This window comes from Battus philenor, unplaced genomic scaffold (assembly GCF_028537555.1).
Source record: "Battus philenor isolate CCGP_79_NKW_IND1 unplaced genomic scaffold, ilBatPhil1.0.hap1 SCAF_12, whole genome shotgun sequence".
Lineage (NCBI taxonomy): Eukaryota > Metazoa > Arthropoda > Insecta > Lepidoptera > Papilionidae > Battus > Battus philenor.
Window position 1 is genome coordinate 15,295,196 of NW_027181674.1, and position 19,438 is coordinate 15,314,633.

General features: G+C 39.2%; 1 protein-coding gene across 1 annotated transcript in view; it reads left to right on the forward strand.

Moving 5' to 3' along the window:
• The first annotated feature begins 1,328 nt into the window (after positions 1-1,328).
• mv (lysosomal-trafficking regulator mauve) overlaps positions 1,329-19,438 on the forward strand; it is a 40,734-nt gene continuing 22,624 nt past the window's right edge. Inside the window, exons 1-10 of the mRNA XM_068776612.1 lie at positions 1,329-1,499; positions 14,905-15,027; positions 15,127-15,214; positions 15,771-15,897; positions 16,122-16,300; positions 17,044-17,256; positions 17,711-17,821; positions 18,343-18,522; positions 18,921-19,072; positions 19,377-19,431. Coding sequence (XP_068632713.1) covers positions 1,494-1,499; positions 14,905-15,027; positions 15,127-15,214; positions 15,771-15,897; positions 16,122-16,300; positions 17,044-17,256; positions 17,711-17,821; positions 18,343-18,522; positions 18,921-19,072; positions 19,377-19,431 — 1,234 coding nt within the window. The 5' untranslated portion in view covers positions 1,329-1,493. The remainder of the gene's footprint in view (positions 1,500-14,904; positions 15,028-15,126; positions 15,215-15,770; positions 15,898-16,121; positions 16,301-17,043; positions 17,257-17,710; positions 17,822-18,342; positions 18,523-18,920; positions 19,073-19,376; positions 19,432-19,438) is intronic.

A 19,438-nucleotide genomic window follows, 5' to 3' on the forward strand; every position in this document is an offset into this window, starting at 1 on the left:
ACCCCTCCACGGGGCATCTTCAGGAGTTATGTTACACCGATTAGTGCTGACTCTGTGTTTGGCTTTGTTTCACTTTGTTGCACGACTGCATATGCGGAAGTGGCTAAATATTGACCCTTTTCTTATTTAGGATGGACTTCCGCAAGGTAACGCCTGATTCCATTAAATAGCTGTCATTTAAACGTCAAATTGAGGAGTCAAAATATATAGAAAAGTAAAGTATTTAAGTCAAAATATTTTCAATTGGTAGTATTAGTTTAGTTTTGGTTTTACCATCACGATCTTAATTTTGTTATTAATTACTACGGTAAGATTTTAACTGTTAACGAGATGTATAGCAGCTTCTTTACAGATAAATTTTGTGAGGCTGCTCTGTTCAACTTCGGAGAACAGTATATACTATTCGGTTTCAACTCTGACCTCAATGAACAACGTATTTGTTAAGACTACAAACCAGATTGTATAAGCCAATTCCGGTTTAAATAATCCGTAACCTTTTTAGTCAGCTGTTTGAAAATTCATATGCATGATAAATAACGATTTTAAAAATATATTAGTAGAAAAGATACTGTCACCTGCTTGCTTCCTACTAAATAAACGCCTCATCGAAATCTATATATATACCTACACAGCTGACGTTTTTTACTGCGCGAAAAAAATATTCCTATCGAGTTTGAAGTCTCTGACACTTTTGGTTCTAGAGATATCATACATAGGTCTATTATATTGTACAAGTTGATTCGATGTAGGCGAGAGCTTTATACGGTTAACTGTGGTACTAAAGATATGTAAGAACTCAAAATTGAAGTGTTGTTTTTTTATATTTCTGTCGTAATGAGTATATAATATAAATATAATGTTCAGTGTGGAATTCGTTATGTTGGTTATAGGTGTAAATGCTTTGAATGGGTAATTTATAATATATTAGCTGTCAATTAATGTATGATGATACTCCTATACAAAAATCGAAGTTTCCAGAAATAATAAGTAACTTTATAACGATACAGTAATAAAAACGTTTTCAAAATTCGAACTAAAGTGAGTTATTGTTTATTATCTGTAGCAAAAAACAAAATGAAGTCACAAACCTCGGAGTGGAAACGCGCGTAAATTTTTAAAGCTTTTTACCGACAAATGAACTATATATTTACCCATTGAAGGCTTTTACAACTAAACACCCAGTAAAATACGTATAAAATGTATAGATAGATTATGGTCCAAATATCTATGTAAAACATTAGCGGGACTGGTCCCGGGTGTGCGGGCGAGCTGGTCACCGCTCGTTCCGCGGCCGCGCTCACAACGACGCGACCCGTCGAATAGACCAGACCTGCTCTATCGCCGACTCTGTCCGGCAAATGTGATATCTCAGTGTATGCGTACTCGCGAGACAGTGCTAGTGTGGTGGACATGTTCATACTGGAAGTGTCTATTATATATAAGTGAGGGATCCATTGTAGCAGCATCGTACCGAAGTCAATTGACCGTTCACTATGCCGGTGAGTTTCGAAATTTAAAATTGAATGGTCGGCTAAATTAATTTATTGTTTATGTACTACGCCTTACGACTGTCACGATTTTAGGTTCAAATAAATAACTAGTCAGGTTTATAGATATAGTAGACATTTATAAATTAACAGAAACTTAAACTTCCCTTCAACCCGTACTAAGCGTTTCACTAATACTAAAAGTATTATATTACGAAATGCCAAGGTATGGAATACAATAATGTTACAGCTAGGAAGTCTTCAAGTCCGGAGTGAATAGGTTTCTTCTAGGCAAGGATTTAGCATATTAGACCTCGTCATCGCTTAGCATCAGGCAAGACATAGGTCAAATGCTTTACCGATATTCGGTAAATTTTTTAAAAAAAAGTTATTATTTTGTTAATTAAAAACAATGTCTACTATTGGTATTTATATATAGTAAATGTTATTGGTATACCCCGTGTCTTCTATTGACACGTTAAAAAAACATTCCACGAAGTTTTGAGGACTTTATGCTTGTTGTTGCTGGTGGCGTGAGGATGACTTCTTGTTTCTTCTTCTTTTTTAACTTGATGTTTGATTGTGCGACAAACGAATATATCGGTTGTATTTAAATTGTTCCGTAGTTCGAATGTTATTTACTGCGTAATACAACGATGCGGTTACGCGACAACCGCAACTCGATCATTGAGCGGTACATTCCATATTCAAAAATAATTCTGAATCGTAACAGTGCACATTTTTATTTTCATAAAGCATTTGAATTTAGAATTCAGTAAGAATTTTTTTTTATTTAAGCTTTTATTATGTGACAATACTTATGTACTACACGGCCACCTTTAAGGAAACTGGCATGCGGTACACACCAGTTCGACCAAAGCCTAAGACTGGATTCGTAATAGAATCATTGCAAGTACGTTGTGTTAAATAGCTCCGTATGTAACGCCATATCGTCGCTATAAAAATATTGTTAAGTTCTTACTTATAAACCTAAAATTGGGAAATAGGCCTTTATTCTACGGAAAAGAATTTTCTTCTTAGTACTATGCTCTCGGAGGAGCAGTCTTGGTAAAACAAAAAATCTAATGATTCTATTATCGATTCAATTTTATCTGAAACCAGTTGCAATTAGCTCGTGCCGATTTGCTGCCACGCTAAATGTATTCCATTGGAATTACGAAACATCAGAGAATGTGTTTCTAAATGATTTACGTACAAATTAATGATAATAATTACAGTGAATTCAAATTTCATTATAATATGACTTATTTATGTAGAGGACTGTTAAAAACTCAAAAGTCGAAAAAAATGTAAAAGGTCAACGGCCTCCGGGTAAAATAATAATGTAATAAAAGGACCAATATTTATCCACTTCCGCACATGCAGTGTTAGTAATGCGAATCACTCACAGACTCACCCTGTGTTTGGCACTAATCGGTGTAACATAACTCCTGAAGATGCCCCGTGGAGGGGTGAAACACGTGTTGAGTAGTTTGGCAGTGGCGGTTGTGTTATTCGCATTGTTTGCCGCATACGCATTTATCGGCGGGCTGGCGGGCGGTGCACTTTGTTCACGACTACCACTGCATGTGCGGAAGTGGCTAAATATTGGTTCTTTTCTTACTTAGGATGGACTTCCGCGAGGTAACGCCTGATTCCATTAAAATAATAATGTATTCGTTTCATTATTATTTTAGCCAAATTGGTTTGTAAATGTGATAACAGCAAATAGTAGCACTGCAGTAAAATAAAAGTTAAATTTCTTACAAAGGTCTCTTGTGACATTCACCTGCGGACGTTTCAGATGGATCAAAAATGTTTAAAGTTCAAACCCTAAGGTTTTAGTTTTGCAGCAACTCGTGTGATTTGCTTCATGTTACAAAAATGTTTTTTTTTATTAATAGTCACCAAACACCTGTCCCTTTAAACGACAAACTTTGAGCTACAGTTTTTCTTTTCTTTCATAATTATTTATTTGCTATATCAAATTATTTAACTTTAGCACTTATGATTGTTTTATGTGGATATTAATTATAATTTAATAATTATGTACGCGTGCCATTTGTTTGTCTAATAGACGGCATTTAACATAACGGTATAGCTAGTTTGTGTTTTTTTTTATTCCACTTTATCTATATCTAATTAATTTACTTTTAAATGATTTAAGTCGTGTTTTATATAAAATTTATTAAATGTTAGCTTTATATTTTATATAGCAGTTTATGTTCCGCCCGGAAACCTCGTGCTACACAAATGATATTGACATAATCCTTAACAAATAGACCAAAGCGAGCTTCACCCGTAACGTCAACGTTTCGGAATTAAAACCATCATCACCATATCGAACGTCAAACATCGACCTTAAGTATTAAGCAGGTAATACGAGTAGGACGAGCGCGACGGGTGCGCTGAAGGGTCTGGGCGCGCCCGCCTGGAGCCACAGGCGGTGCAGATCTTGGTGGTAGTAGCAAATATTCCGGCGAGGCCCTGGCGCCTGACGTGGAACAGGGTTTCGCGTGACAGCAGTTGCTCGCGAGCCAGTCGATCCTAAGCTACTGCTACGTGTAACGTATATGCAAAAAGAATTAATAATTTTTCGTGCCTGCATCTCATTGTTTGGAATAAACCTCAAACTGCAAAGATTTTCTGTATCAGCTTCATTAATTCTGAAGAACGGAAAAAATATAAAAAGTCCATTAAACTGTTTGACCTTATTTTTTTTAAAAAAAATATTTGTATTATCTATACAAAAAATTTTTTTTTATTTCATCCCAAAAAATGTTTATATTGGTCTAAAATTTGGTTACGTGTACAGGGTGATTAGTTATAAGTGTAAAAGGTTTAACAGGTTGAATGTATAGCTCTCTTTGCTGCCTATTAATATACGCTATAGCCTTTTCAAAAACCAATGGTTTTAAGATAATAAATAATGTAATGACCCTCCGGTGAATGGTGCTCCCCTACCATAAACGAGGCCTTCGGAGTCGCGGGAGTCTAGGGTGGGGGCCCTAAACTTCCAATAGCTTCGGCGACTCTGAGGCGGATGATGGTTCGACGAGGTCTCGAACCATCGTGATAGCACCACGAGGGTTTCGGGGGTAGCGTATCCACGCATACCCCGAGACGGGCTATCGAAAATAGCACGGCGCAAGGGAAGACCGCGTGGCGATCCCTGACCGGGAGATACCGCGGTCCCCCGTATAGCGCAGAGGGCGACCACCGGGGGGGGGGGGGTTAGTGGGTAGGAATCCCACATACCCCTGTCCTCCCCCCAGAGGCGGGGCATCTTGAACACCGGATGATTTCCCCCACCGAAACCAAAAAAAAAGGAAGAAAGAGCGTTTTAAAAATTCGGATTATATATATTACAATTACTGACGTATTGCGTTCCAATAGAAAAATTAATAAACGTAACGTATTTCAGAATGATTCGAAATAGGTGTAGAGGCTTTATAGTTTTTTTAAAGCGTTTAGTTGGACATACTAGTAGTCACCCTGTATACGTGAGCGCTAATCCGGGCGAGGTATCAATAATCAAAGTAAAAAATAAAAAAAAATGTTCCCTCGCGCGGCCACAAACGACTCGCTTGTCTCCATGCGTGCGAGCGGGCGAATAGTTTTGGGAGTGACATTGTAAGCCTTATTCCAAATGTAAAACAAGTTCTCGGTGTCATCTTTAACTGTATACTTAAACTCTTTGTTATAGGGCAGAGTCAAAACTACAATATCAGACAATCATTGGATGAATTTAGTTACCAGGGAAAAATTATCAACTTCTGTTGATTTATGTTAGGCTGGGTTATTACAGAAGGCCGTCTAGAGTTCCTATCTATCACTAAACGGTAGTATTATATTAGTCTTTTAAAATATCTGCAGCTGGCACGTGTGCCTCACGGAGAGAGTGAACGGGTCTTAATCGACCTCGTAGACCTGTTTCTTTTTCAGACTTTTGTCCTAGACTGTGCCGGTTACCTCACAACGGTTACCTCCGTGTTCGAGCTGCGGCAATGTTATATAAATTAAACTAAGTATACGCGTTACCCGGGATTTTGTCGACCCACGATCGTAATTCGTAGTCCTGGCCTACCAATACTCGTGCTCGTTTGTTTATTCTAGCGCTCATCTACATTAAAGTTGACTTGAATAGAACTGGCCAAAGGTGACATGGCATACTTTATGAGATAAATGGTGTTTAAGAACGATCAGATTGATTGACCGACGACGTAATTAAGATCGGGGGATGTCGCTGGAGCGGTCATCGTGTCGATCTTTGTATGAGGCCTATGCCTTGCAGTGCGCGTCCATCGCCTGAAAAGAAGAAAACAGGTTGATTACAGAGTGTGGCTAGATCGGAAAATAATGTGTATTTACTGCACTGTTATTATACCACGCACTGAATTTAAATTCAAATGTGTACCCGTCTCTCGGGAATCGATCCCGCGATATTTGATTGTAAGCAATAATTCTTAGGTTAGTTTTGATATATTTCCTGACGAAATATAGGGCTCATATGTAATGAAATAATTGTATATTGGCTAAAGACAATTAAAATGCAGAAAACGTATTACAAAAACTTGATTACACAATCTTGAAACATCAATGTGATGTTTTATATGTCTATCCGACAGAAAACTGTATTACATGTTGTATATATACCATTTCAAGGTGGTACACGTGGATTAATAAAGCATAGGCATGCACCTAAAATTTGTGGCGTTTTATGATTAGCTTTCGTAAATCGTTAACTTAGTGTTTTGAGATGATACGAAGTCACGATCAGAGGCTGCCACGAACATCATAAGACGTAATAATGAAGGTACGTGTTGAAATATGTTGTAAACGACACGCATAAAACTAGTTTTTGTTTTTTATACAGACAGTTAAATTTATTCGCCGATGCTTTTTAGTTTTTTAACATTAACCCATTTGCATAATAATGTGAAAAAACCCATAAGGAAATATTACAGTTAAACAAAATATTTTAGACCTCCATTTGTTTGTTATAAATCTGAAATTAAATGTATGTTATTACATCAATCCTACTATACCTTTGTAGAGTTTTTGTTTAAGCGAAATGTGTGGAACTTAATCTGTTAATTCATTTACATGGTTAACATTATATCGTACGCATGAACATTTGTTAAATTTCATTTAAATGAGCAACTGTTAAGTTTTGGCAGGCTGTTAGTAGATCAGCGTACCTTGCCGGTGGTAGCTTACCACTTGTAATGTTAAAATAGTTGAAGATTCTTAAATGCATGTAAATGTTAACGATTTGAAATTAAAACACTTCGTCTCTGCATAGTCACGAAAAATAAATTGCAAATTTGTTATGTAAATTTGTCTCTAGTATTCCTTTTTAAATTTTTGGAACGTTTTTTGAAACTTTTGCTGATTTTTGACGACCCATGTGTTCAGCATCACGTGATTTACAACTTGTAGGGATCCTGTGTTGTTTATTAAATTTTGTTTAAACAATATTTTCCACTTCAAAAACAATTTTAAACTAGAAATTTCTCTGTATTGAACATTTTGAAAAATAATTACTGCTTAATATCTAGACCGATTGTTTTAAAAAAATATATAGGTGATGTATACTCTTTTTAAGATAGCCGTTACCTGTCATGTCAGCCGATTTCGGCCTTTGTTGATTTATGGCACACCTACCGCACCGCGTTAAAACAACACATTTTAATAAACCGGTTTAGTTTTGGTCATTAAGCCGGCAAGTTTTCCTACAATAACTCGGCCAACATTCATTCGGTACGTTGTAAATAAACATATTTTATCCGACGTCGTTAAGAGAAATCAGCAATTTAAAGAGATAATGACATAAACGCAACAGACAGATCATAACCTAATAACCTAGGCGATGTGATTCAGACGAACTTGTTGCTTAGTGTACACGGTTTAAGATATAAAATGGATTGTCCTAAGGTTTACATTTTGAAGTAAGTATGCGTTTTCGCCTAGAGTACAGGATTTCCTTTACGATAGAAGAAAGCGATGGAGGTTGTTGCGAGAGGTGTAACAATGAAATCCTGCCGTAAATTTGTGGAACGAGTTTCTAAAGCAACTTTGGTAGGATCATTTTAAATTTAATTATGTAGGGAGCACCAAGCATTGCAAGGAAACTCTCCAAACGTGCTGTACTGTACTGGCACCCGCTCCCTCTCCTTACAAGGCTTTGTAGCCGGCACCCGCACGGTTAATATATGGAATGTTGTGAAGCTACATCGCGTGTAATAAAACAACAGGTTTAGGTAACGAAGGCGAGCTCTTCAGGTTCCAAACGACGCACTGCCGGCAATGCAACTGCATCGATAATCTATTGGTTATTAACCGGCCATTAATTAAAGATCAACGAGATGACGCGGCGCCGTCTACCGTTACTGTTAATTACACAATTTGAAAATATTTTATAATTTTAAGCTTATAAATGCAATCGCTTGGCAAATTTCGTCGTAGAATAGTTGGAATTGATACTTGTTGAAAATTAGCTCCTATCGAATTGTACGCGAATGTTTCGTTGTCTTCATTTCGGCCTATAGACGCGCATTACACGGCATTGGCCTCCTCCGAAAGTATCTTTGGGTGTATATACCATAATAGCCCTGCTTTGCAAGCGGGTTGGCGATCATACTGTGGTATTATGATATGTGGTATGATGATCAATGGCAATCCTGTATAATTAATGCACAAAGTGTGAATTATATAATATTGTGTTCCGGGAATTAAAAACACGATCTCTCACAATTTTTTTTTCTAAAAATAATTGTAAGCGAAAAAATACATGATAATTCAATAAATGTATAAACTGCACATTTAAAAATAGTACACAACTGCAATGTGCACCCGTTATAAAACCGCGTCATAGCATTATGCAGGGTAGTGGCAAAGGATGGTCCCCATTTCTAACTCCACGCCGATCTGGTTTATCGTTGATCCATTGCCTCCGGATCGCTGGTTTATATTGATTTCAAGATAACAGTGATCACATTCACCTGCGCCAAGAGAGGTTGCTCTTATGCTCAGCCCCACATTTCCGGGCGCTCTGTTCAACTCGAAAAAAGATATTTCTACTAAACCTTTTTATCCCATATGTGGGCTCTGATCATATATTTTCTCCTCAGTCTATAGCCGCCTACACGTATAACTATGGACGAAAGAAAGCTTTCATTCCTCGCATTATATATTATTATTATCTCTTTGCGTCGTTTGGTGGTATACCGTTGTGTTCAACAGGCAGATGCTAGTGGATTTTCCTTTTGTATTTTTATTTCTTATTTCTACTTTTTAACTAATGATTTCGGTGTCGTGGAATAAGTTGACTGTTAGCAGCAGTGCGGACTATTAGCTTACATATCAGAATGTGGCCTAACCATATATCTTGTATTACTAAGTAAAAAAAAAAACATGTTAAAAATATTGTGAATAAAAGTTTCTGTCAAACAGACAAAATAAAGGAGTTATTACGGCACGAATCGACACGGAGGCATTTAAGAAGTTATATCGGCATGTCCTTGAAATAAACATTCCTCCGTTCATCTAATCTCAGAACAGGTTCCGAACAATCCGAAGGTAGTATAATTGCATCATTGCCGCTTCGAGAATTCGCAATAAAGATGTTCGTTATTTTATTATAATTGACGACTGTTCTGTCTGTTCGTTCGCCACGTGGTTCATAGCGGTAAAGCCATGTTGTTGAGTGATATCCGTTCAAATATCTACCTACATACGAGGTTCACATATGACGCATCTCTGAACCAGTAGTAATTAAGAAAAATTAATTCACGTTAAAGTTAGTATCGGCCGCGTTCCGAATTTGAAATCAGTGACGTCATATTCGTGGGCGATTTCGGTTTTGTAACCTTTTGAGATTTTTTTTTTGTTGAAACTTGTTTTATATTTCCTTGAATTTTTATTTCAATTTTGTCTAGGTGATAAATTTGGTCAAGTGACAAATTATTAATTTATTTATTTTTCAAAAAGTGTATACGACATACACTTTTTGAAATCGGAAATCGACACAAGTTTTAACGTCTTGTATTGTCCAAAAGAACCAAATAATTTTTTTGTAACAAAAATTTAGAATCGTTTGTATTGTTGCGATTTGGGATAAGTTGCGTATAAATCAGAAGAGTCACAGAGGCCTATAGTGGCTTATAAATAAATATAAAATTAAAATGAGCGGCCATATTACCAGAAAACAAGACTAGGGTACAAGCTCCTGCTGGAACGGAGTCCGGAATTTCCGGAATGTCCGGAAAGTCCGGAATGCGATGGAAGGCTGACATAAATGATAGTAGCGGACAGTTGCACCCTCATTTACAAAACTATCTGGCTTATAAAGAAATATTCTTTAGTAGTGACCGGAAAATTCAAATTTTATACTAAACAATGCAAGCGCCTACACTATGCAAAGTAGTTAAAAATGAAAGAAAACACACGCTTTATGATTTGAAAGTATGTTGTTGATTTTATCCATCTTACCTTTTACCAGCCTAAGACACCATTAATTAAACTTTATAATTAATCACAGCTTTGCTTATCTTAGGAGCGTCCGTTGCAGAACTCTTAATTTTTAGTATAGAATTCATAAAACTATGTCTTGCTTTGTGATAAATAAGCAAGTGTGTTGAAGATGTTTTAAAATTGACCTCAAGTTAAAAAAACTCGTTTAAGTTTGTTGTGGGCACTTAGATCGTAGCTTTATGTTGAAGGACGCTATCACAGGCGCGGTCGATTTGATTGTAGTTTTTTTTCCGGTGTTGTTTTTATAATGTACACAAGTGGATATGAAAAAATGAATAAATTTATAAATTAACAAGGGCCGGGCGATTAAAACATTAAAATAAAGTACTTGTATTAACACGAGTCGTGTTAAGTATAAATAAAAATGAAGTTCTCCATTCACAGGAATGGTTACGTGAAACGCTTCTGACGGTTTCACGAGGCCGCCTCCAATGTACCCTCTTACTCGACGTCACGGCTCCGAGCTCGGGGTCGGACCTCTACGTCAAATAATTCTTATATAACCTTAACAAATAAATCCTCGATCGGTTTTTTGTAAACAGATTAATGTTTTCGAAGACCTTGTACTTTTCGCTTCCGGTTCGCCAGGAAGCTTTCGACGAAGTATTTTGTTAATTTGACTGAAGACGATGTAAGTGAAAAAAGGACATCTATATATCAAACTAATATTTAAACTTTTATCAATCGAACTAGAATTTTTTTAGTGTAAATAACTAACAGGAACTACATCATATGTAGCTAACACAAGTGTGAACATTACCTTTGGTTTTTACTGGACGGTTACGATCTGTGCAGTACTGAAAAGCGATATTAAAAATTGTATCTTATTTGCAGAGATCACAAATATACGCGTCGATTACACCTTGTTAAATAGGCAAGAGTTGACTGCTATACAAGGCTGATTAGCCCCGGCCCGAAATAAGAAGGCTTTAAATAGTTGGGCAGTTGAAGACAACAATAGATAACAAGCGTTATAACAATTTTTTTTTAAATTGTGATTAATTCAAAATGTGTTATATTGCGAGTTATATTTGAAATGTGAATTGTACAAGTTGAGCTACTAATTTACTTAAAATAAGCAGTTTAAATATAGTTTTATTTTTTTCTTTTTTATTTGTTTTGACAGTAATATTGATTGTTGTAGTTATTAAATGAACCGAACCAATTATTTAATTCCGCGGAAATATGCCCTTCTGCGACTGTATTTTATGGTCATAAAAGCCTGAGCTGATTGAGGTCAGATTCTGTCCGACTGTAAGAAATGACTGTGACCGGGCATTGACCATTGCACGAGTCGCGGAATAATTTCCGTTTCTTCAGCCGACTTTTCGTGATAAAGGATATATATTTCTTATCACCAGAGAATGTCGATATGAGCAGATTCAGTGTTAAAATCTGTGATAACCAAATGAGAAATATTAATTGTGACATAGACATAGAAATGTTAAAAAAATACAAATAAATAAAGTTTTTAAATAAAAATTGTAAAAAAGCATCTCAGGGAGAAATGCTGAAGTAAAAGAGGCGACGTATGTATGGAATGTAAGGGAAAAAAAGAGGAACTAAAAAGAGAAACTGCGAAGGACCAAAGAAGAGCGAGGAAATAAAATAATTTGAAAAATGTCCCTGCGTACCCAAGACACTGGAATGTACGGGCGCCATAAAAAATATTCAGTATAATAAATTTTGGATTTTTTATAAACATACGACGAACGAACGAACGAACGAGTGAAAAAACTGTTCCCTTGTTGACTTACAGCTTCACCAGGTGTTAGGTGGCAGAGTTCTGGTGAAATGTTACCTCCCCTTTCTATTTATTCCTCACGAGCTTTAGCTCAAAGCTCGACTGGATCGGAGCCACCAAACAGGTTTAAACTTACACATCGCGGAGTGTTTGTGCGGTGACTGGATATACATTTAATGTCTTAATTGGTGCGCTGCCCGCCGCTGCCAACCCGCTGGTCGATCGGTTGCTATCAGGTGCAGTCATTACCCCGTTTATTCAAAAACAACGTCAGAACTATTTGGTAAGAAATCAGGTTCATATTTATATACTCACTTAACGGTATGATTCAAGTTAAAACTACGAAAATTTCAAACGTGCCCCGATTTCTATCTTTTTGTGATCGCTTCCATAAATTCCCTTAATCCAGTAGTAAGAGCAATTCATTCCCAAATTTTGACCTACAAATCGGAACAAGCAAAAATCATCAATAAAATGCACAACGTATTTATTACACTCGTGTAATAAAATAAATATCAAAGCCTCATTATGGTGCCTATTTTATTAAAAACTATTACAACATGTTCTTGAATTTCAATCACGTGAATACACCGGCCGCGCGACCACTAGTCTGCAGTGTAACACTAGCTTGACGCACGCTTCTCGACTTTAAGGACTAGCTGCGGTACAACTAGAGTAGAGACGTGAGGATGGCTCCTCTCCAACGTTCAGCAAACATAACGTATTAGTTATCTTTTTTTGATAATTTAAAATGTTTTTTAAAAATTGACTCATTGTTAATTTCGGATCATTATTTTTGGCCATAATTTTATTCTTCTTTCATCGATCTCATCTTTATGTTAAGGGAAAATATAAAGTTTATTATTTATTATTGTAATAAGTAATTTTCAGACTATAAGATGACTTAAAATTTGTACGTACCAATAGGAACTGTTCAATTCCAGTTTCGACCCTCTCGGACGCTGCTGAATCAGAATGCTAAATCCATATTGAACGATAACTCCAGTCGGTGTCTAATACTGGAAGCATTTACACCTGGACATTACGCAGTGTGCAACTAAAGTGATTATGAGTCTGAACTGAGTCAAAGAGAGGAACCATCAGCGATGAGTTCAAGCTTCAATTCGTGAAGACTAAATGCCAGTAAAGTAGATCTGTGTAACTTTCCTTTAATATTTAATGGAATCAGGCGTTACCTCGCGGAAGTCCATCCTAAGTAAGAAAAGACACAGAGTTCTCTGTATTTGGCACTAATCGGTGTAACATAACTCCTGAAGATGCCCCGTGGAGGGGTGAAACACGTGTTGAGTAAATTGGTGGTGGCGTTTGTGTAGTTTGCATTGTTTGCCGCATACGCATTTATCAGCGGGCTGGCGGGCGGTGCACTATGTTACACGACTACCACTGCATGTGCGGAAGTGGCTAAATATTGGTCCTTTTCTTACTTAACTTTCCTTTACCAAAATCGTGACGTCAAATAAAATAATAAATGAAGCTCAATGAAAATTTGTCCGTGATTAAAATGAAGGTCAGCAGACAGTTCCAGACTGGAACTCGCAAGACCGTGCACCACTTAACGAAATGGTCATTGCTGTAAGCAGCAGCTCAGGTTACCGGGGCGCACCTGCCTGGCTTCCGACGTCGCTTGTCGATACAGACGACAGACGCGTCTTAGAGCGTTTCGGTAAAAAATAAATCTATTATTCGGAAGCCAATGCAGTGTTCACAGCGACTTCTAAGCCGAGTAAGATCTTATTGGTCGACATGACGCGCTGAATACCGTATATATATACACACGTCTTTATTTAACATTTTGAAAATCTTCGCAAACGTGCCCCATATAATAAAAGAAACGTCGTTAAAGTTAGTTTGTGAATCATTCGTCTCGTCGAGGCTAATGTTACAGTTTGCACAACACTTGTTCCTATAAATACTACCTTTACTTCATCTGTGCCGGTTCAACGGCTCCTCGTTGAGAAAACGTCGCTTGAATCTTCGAGATAATCGGAGACTTTGCGAGCAAACTTTTGGTAGAAAAATAATATCAAAACAAGTATGGTTGATAAAATTGACGGCAGAAATAAAACTGAACTTAAATTGGTGTAATAGTGTTTGGATTTGTCCGATTAGACCAGAGTTCCCCAAACTTTTTTATGTCGTAGACCCCTTGCCATGTTTTTCCGTGCTAGGTAGACCCCCTACTTACCTGATATTTATTTCCTGTACATTTCTAACTGTAGTGAAGTTTAGTGTTAAAAATTTAAAGTAAAAACACATGTTAATATATACATTTATTAATTGAATATAAATTAAAACTACTCAAAATAATATTTTGTATCTGTTATGTAAAATATACGTAACATTAAATAAACATAAAATAAACTATAAATAAAATAACATAAGGAATAAGTCAATATTTTTAGTGAATACCAACATCCTACAACTTACACAATTATAAACATATATAATAATTTTTTTACTTCATAGCATAATTTTATAAATAATGTAAATGTTTTAATATTATAAGACAGTATGATGTTAGTAAATAGGTACTATCAGTGTATGTGTTGACATCCACGATCGTGGACGCCCATTTTCATTTCATGGATCCCCAAATTTTTTTTCCGCTGGCGTAGACCCATTGCAGATTGTCATAGACCCCTAGGGGTCGATATAGACCACTTTGGGAATCACTGGATTAGATGGTTTACGCCTTCACTTGTTACACTATGGAGTTGTTGCAGATTCTTCATGATCTCTTCCAACCCCCAGGTAATAGAGACGTGTCCTAGCCTTGCGGTTGAACACGAGGTGATTTTACTCGTGTTTTTATGCTGACAGGTGGGGAGCTCTAGTTTTAGACGCGGCACTAGGCTAACGCCGAAACTTCGTTACTATGCGAAAGTGTTCCCCTAGTTTTGGCAAATATGGTCACAATAAAACCGTCATGTTTTAGCCAGTAGAAATACGGTATAACTCATTCGCTATCCCCGCAACGAAAAAAGAAGTAAAGGTTCTTGATAAAACAGAAAAAAATGTTTTCAAACACTGTGATGAGATCACATTCTACAAGATGATAATAAATGTGATAGAGATCAAGCAACGAGGGTAAAGCAAAGATGTTGGTGTGCGCTACAGGTGCCGCCGCTGCAGTGCGAGTCGAGCGGCAGCTCGGCGGACGGCTCCTCCAGCGAGGACGCCGCCGGCCCGTACGCCAGCGACCACAGCGAGCCGCATGCGCGCAACGACGACGGATACGAGGTGCGTGCGCGCCGCGCCGCCGCGCCGCCGCGCCGATGGCTTCATCCTTACCATTTATATGTCAACTTCTCTTTTGGTGATTCTTCTGTTTCTTCGCAGGCGGATGTGGAGATCGGCAAACTGGAGGCGCGAGGCTGCAAGCCGCGCAAGCTCTCCGACACCGTGTCGGTGCTAAGCGGACTGTCTGGTGAGTGTTGGCTTCCGAATCTAGTGGTGATGGTCATACGTCGAGTACAGACTTCTTACCCATTAATTGTCACTGTACTCAATATGAACAAGTCTACTTGAGGGCAAGTCTTATGTCCCGCCCACAGTCCATCGGTCAGAGATGGTAGAGAGCAAGTACTCACAATCAAGAAAGCATCTCAGCCTCCTGCGGATCTGGTACTTTGTTTCGCAATCATAATTCAGCCGTATATGAAGATTATTCCCACAGTCTGGGAGCTCCGTGTAAAGGTCAGGCGCAGTTAGCCGGGTTGGCTAAAACCTTACGAGTTACTGCATCGACGCCACCGTTAGTGATCAGGCCACGGCTGCTGAGCCCCTTCACCAGGGCAAAGGACCAGACGTATATATAGACATGCTTATAACGTTGCACTAACGTGATTGTGTTATTGTTCTACATGATTAATAAAACGATAGTAAATGTTTAACATCCGAGACCATTTTAATGGCTTTGGCCAGTGATGTAACTCGGTCTTAATTGTGCTTTAGATATATTCATATTGTGTTTGTGTCTGCAGAGTGCCAGTCGCCGGTCGAGGCGATGGGACTGGAGGGCGCGGGGGGCGCGGAGGGCAAGTGCGGCGAGCTGGCGCACCCCGAGCTCTGCCTCATCGTGGTGGACGTGCTCACGCAACTCATTCACAAGTTAGTCTACACTACACATCTGCGCTACAGATACAACTTCAGTGCTTCGTCTTCCTTGTTCTCCTGCTGGACATAGCCCGCTGTCAAAGATTTCCATTAGGGTCGGTAGAAAGAGGCCTACATCCAGCGTCTGCCAACTAGATCGAGCCACACTGAATTACTGGACATATGATTAAAACTAACGTCAAAAATGAAAGAATGAAATTTCTAATATAATGATACAGGGTGATGGAGGAGCAGGAGAGTAACGGCACTCAGGAGAAGCTGGAGGTGGTGTGCGGCGGGCTGGCGCGTGCCGTGAGCGCGCGGCTGGCGGCGGGCGGCGCGCCGCCGGGCCTGCTGCGCCGCGTGCTGGCGCCGCCCACCGCGCGCCTGCTGCGCTGCACGCAACCGCACCTCGCCGGTATGCACGAACACATCATCATCATCATTATCATGTCGATACACGGCCGCCCCAAGGCATTGGCTTTATCCAATCATCGAGACCTTGACTATGGCGTCGTTTTACATAGAGAGGGCGTACGCATGCAAACACACACGCCGACTACTGCCACTGTCTGACTTGAAATTCTAAACGCATATTTAGTAATAATTAGACGCTCCATTGTGTGCCTGGTCAGCCCATAGAGCGCTCGCCCAAGCGATCCAAAATCCTGAAAATATCTACATAGCGTCGGAGTTACATAGCTGAAACACTGGAGGGAGAAGTTTTGTTAAAATACTGAACCTTTTTGAGTTTTTTGCAAAATGTACTGAGGCAAACATTGCCATTCGTAAAAAAAAACCATGTTTCCGTAGTCCGGTCAAATGATGCTCCTTTTCAATTCGGTGTAATAATAGTATGTGTAGGCTGAACTGAGGCTCTACTGGGGGCCCACGAGATTCGCTTGCTTAAAATGGGGTATTGGACTAGGTTCTCTCTGCGCCCTGCCGACGTAAATCCGTGGGATATGCAGATGCCCCTTGGCCAGCAGTGGAAGTCCGGTCCAAAAAAAATGACGACTGAAGCAGACCTTCCGTTGCTTACACCTGCATAATGACTAAAAATACAGACAGTTAAATGAATTTCAATATGAATATAAGTTGCTGTACAACCGGCTAAATAAACGATGAATAAACGTAACGTGTTTTGTTATCCTCGATCAGAACTGCAGCACAGCATTCTGGAACTAATCCACGTCGTGGCCTCCCAGAACATAGAGCCGTGCGAGCTGGCGGCGCTGCTGCAGCTGTTCGCGGCGGAGGCGCCGCCCATGGGCCCACTGCTGGGCGCGCTGCAGAGACTCGTCGCGCACGCGAAGCCCTGCACCCCTGATTTCGTACTAAATTTCCCTGCACCACTGATTAAAAGTTTCGATGGTAAGTAATACTATTCTTGCTGCCCGTAATTACTAAAATATTAATTGAATATTTTTTTATCATTGCACGTGGTAATATGTACAAATAACTTACTCTGGACTGAACTAAAAAGAAGAGTTGATATTTTCCGACTAAGGTCAAATTTGTACCAGGTCATGTTGTTTTTAATTGAAATAGGCATTCGGCTGCAGACTGAATAAATTCCCGAATTGAATTGCATATATCATCAATTTTGTCACATTTTCGTCTATTCATTTGTGAGAAGGAAAAGGTAAGTTGTTGTAATTATGATTTATGAATTGGTTTAATGTTGGACATTGCAGATCTAAATCGGCACGCGTAGGGATCTGTGTTGTTAAACTTTTTAAAAAGATGTGTTATTGTAGACTTCCTTCTAGAATCAAAAATAGAGTGTATAAAGACAGTGTTTTAAGGCATTGAGTTGTTATTTCAGGGTCGGAGTGCACGGGCGGCCCCCCCGCGGCGCGCTGCAGTGTGGAGGGCGCCAACTGGGGTCCCTGGATGCAGGGCTTCGCAGTCGTGCTCTGGCTGCAGCCTCTGCCCGGTGCGTATAACATCAATTATTTAAAGTTTATTATCATAGCTTGGCATTATAGGACTGAATGTATTCCACCGAGGATAACCGAAGAATGTGTGGTAAGTTAGATTTTCAGCATACTGTATACTATATGTGTCCGTGTCTATGACGCTTATGTCGCACCAGTTTGGGCGTTACAAAACCTGTTACGTTATTTTATTCGAAACCTTGTATTTATCTCATTTAAAACTATTTTTTAATATAAAAAAATTAAAAGAGATCTTTGCAATTTGACCTTATAAATTATTAAATATTATGAGCACGGTAATTATTTTATTTATAAACATAATAAATAAAATAAGGCGCACTCTATGAATTACTTCAGTTTACGTGAGTAACAAGCAACATTCTTGTCTCCAACAGTCAATGCAACACAAACAAACTTTAACATAGCGTGCTAAATTGGGTGGCTTCTAAATTATCGTTGTAATATTAAATGAAAATTTCCTGGCCCCGTGGAAAATTGACTTATTTACGATTATGTATAGATGACAAATCACAAGAGCCGGATTTGGAGGAGGAAGAGACGGCGGAGCTCGCGGCGGGTGAGAGGGCAGAGCGAGCGAGACAGGAAATCGGCGAAAACGAACCTTCGGGCACACTGACGCACGTGCTGTCGCTGGGGCAGGACGCGCTCATGCTCGAGCTGTATCTGAACGTCGCCACGGGTGCGTACTGTTCCAGGACATGAAGCGCGGTTTAAAAAAAAAAGATTTTTCCGAAGGCTTTTCTTTTCCTACCAATCGTTTGAGCGGTTCAGACAAATTATTTCATAAAAGATAGGACAGTTTGTACGATGTGTTCACCTTTCGAGCCATTCCATGTTTATTTAATTATATAATTTTGTATTATTTCAAAGATATGCATAGTCCCGTTGAATTTTTCCCGCCTGTCCTCAGGTCTTTGACATTTTATCCAAACAGGTTGTACACACAACTTGAAGTCAAAAAGAATTTTAACAAATCGTATATTGAATAATGAATTTTTGAATATGAAAGTGAAAACATGCTCGATATGAACACGACCTGCGATAAGAGATAGTTGCAAAGCCGTTGCGTGTGCGCAGGCGTGCCGTGGGTGCGGCTGTCGCGCGCGGAAGTTGGCGGCGCGCGGGCTCTTTGCGGGGGCAGCGCCGCGTGCCGGCTGCCCGCCGCGCGCTGGTCGTGCCTGGCGCTCAACGTGCGCGAGGCCGTGCTGCGACGACGAATACACATACAGGTTCCACCACCATCACTACCTTCAACTACACTACTAGTAACAACATTCATTTTGTAGGTGTTCCAAATACTACGCCGGAGCCGTAGCATTCTCAAGCAAAAACTATTATATTCATCAACTTTACAACGTATCATCATCGTTTTCAGTCATGGGGCGTTCCCTACTGGACGATGAGCCTTCTTCAGAGATTTCCCAATGGACCGGTCAGAATTGGTCTTTAAATTTAAACACACGACTCTGTTTATAATTATAGTCGACAGATGGCGCTTGTAAGGCGTTACAATGGCTTCCCTTTGTGTTCCAGGTGACATTCTACGTGAACGGAAGAGAATGCGACACCGTATCGCTGCCATTGCAAGGTACAGG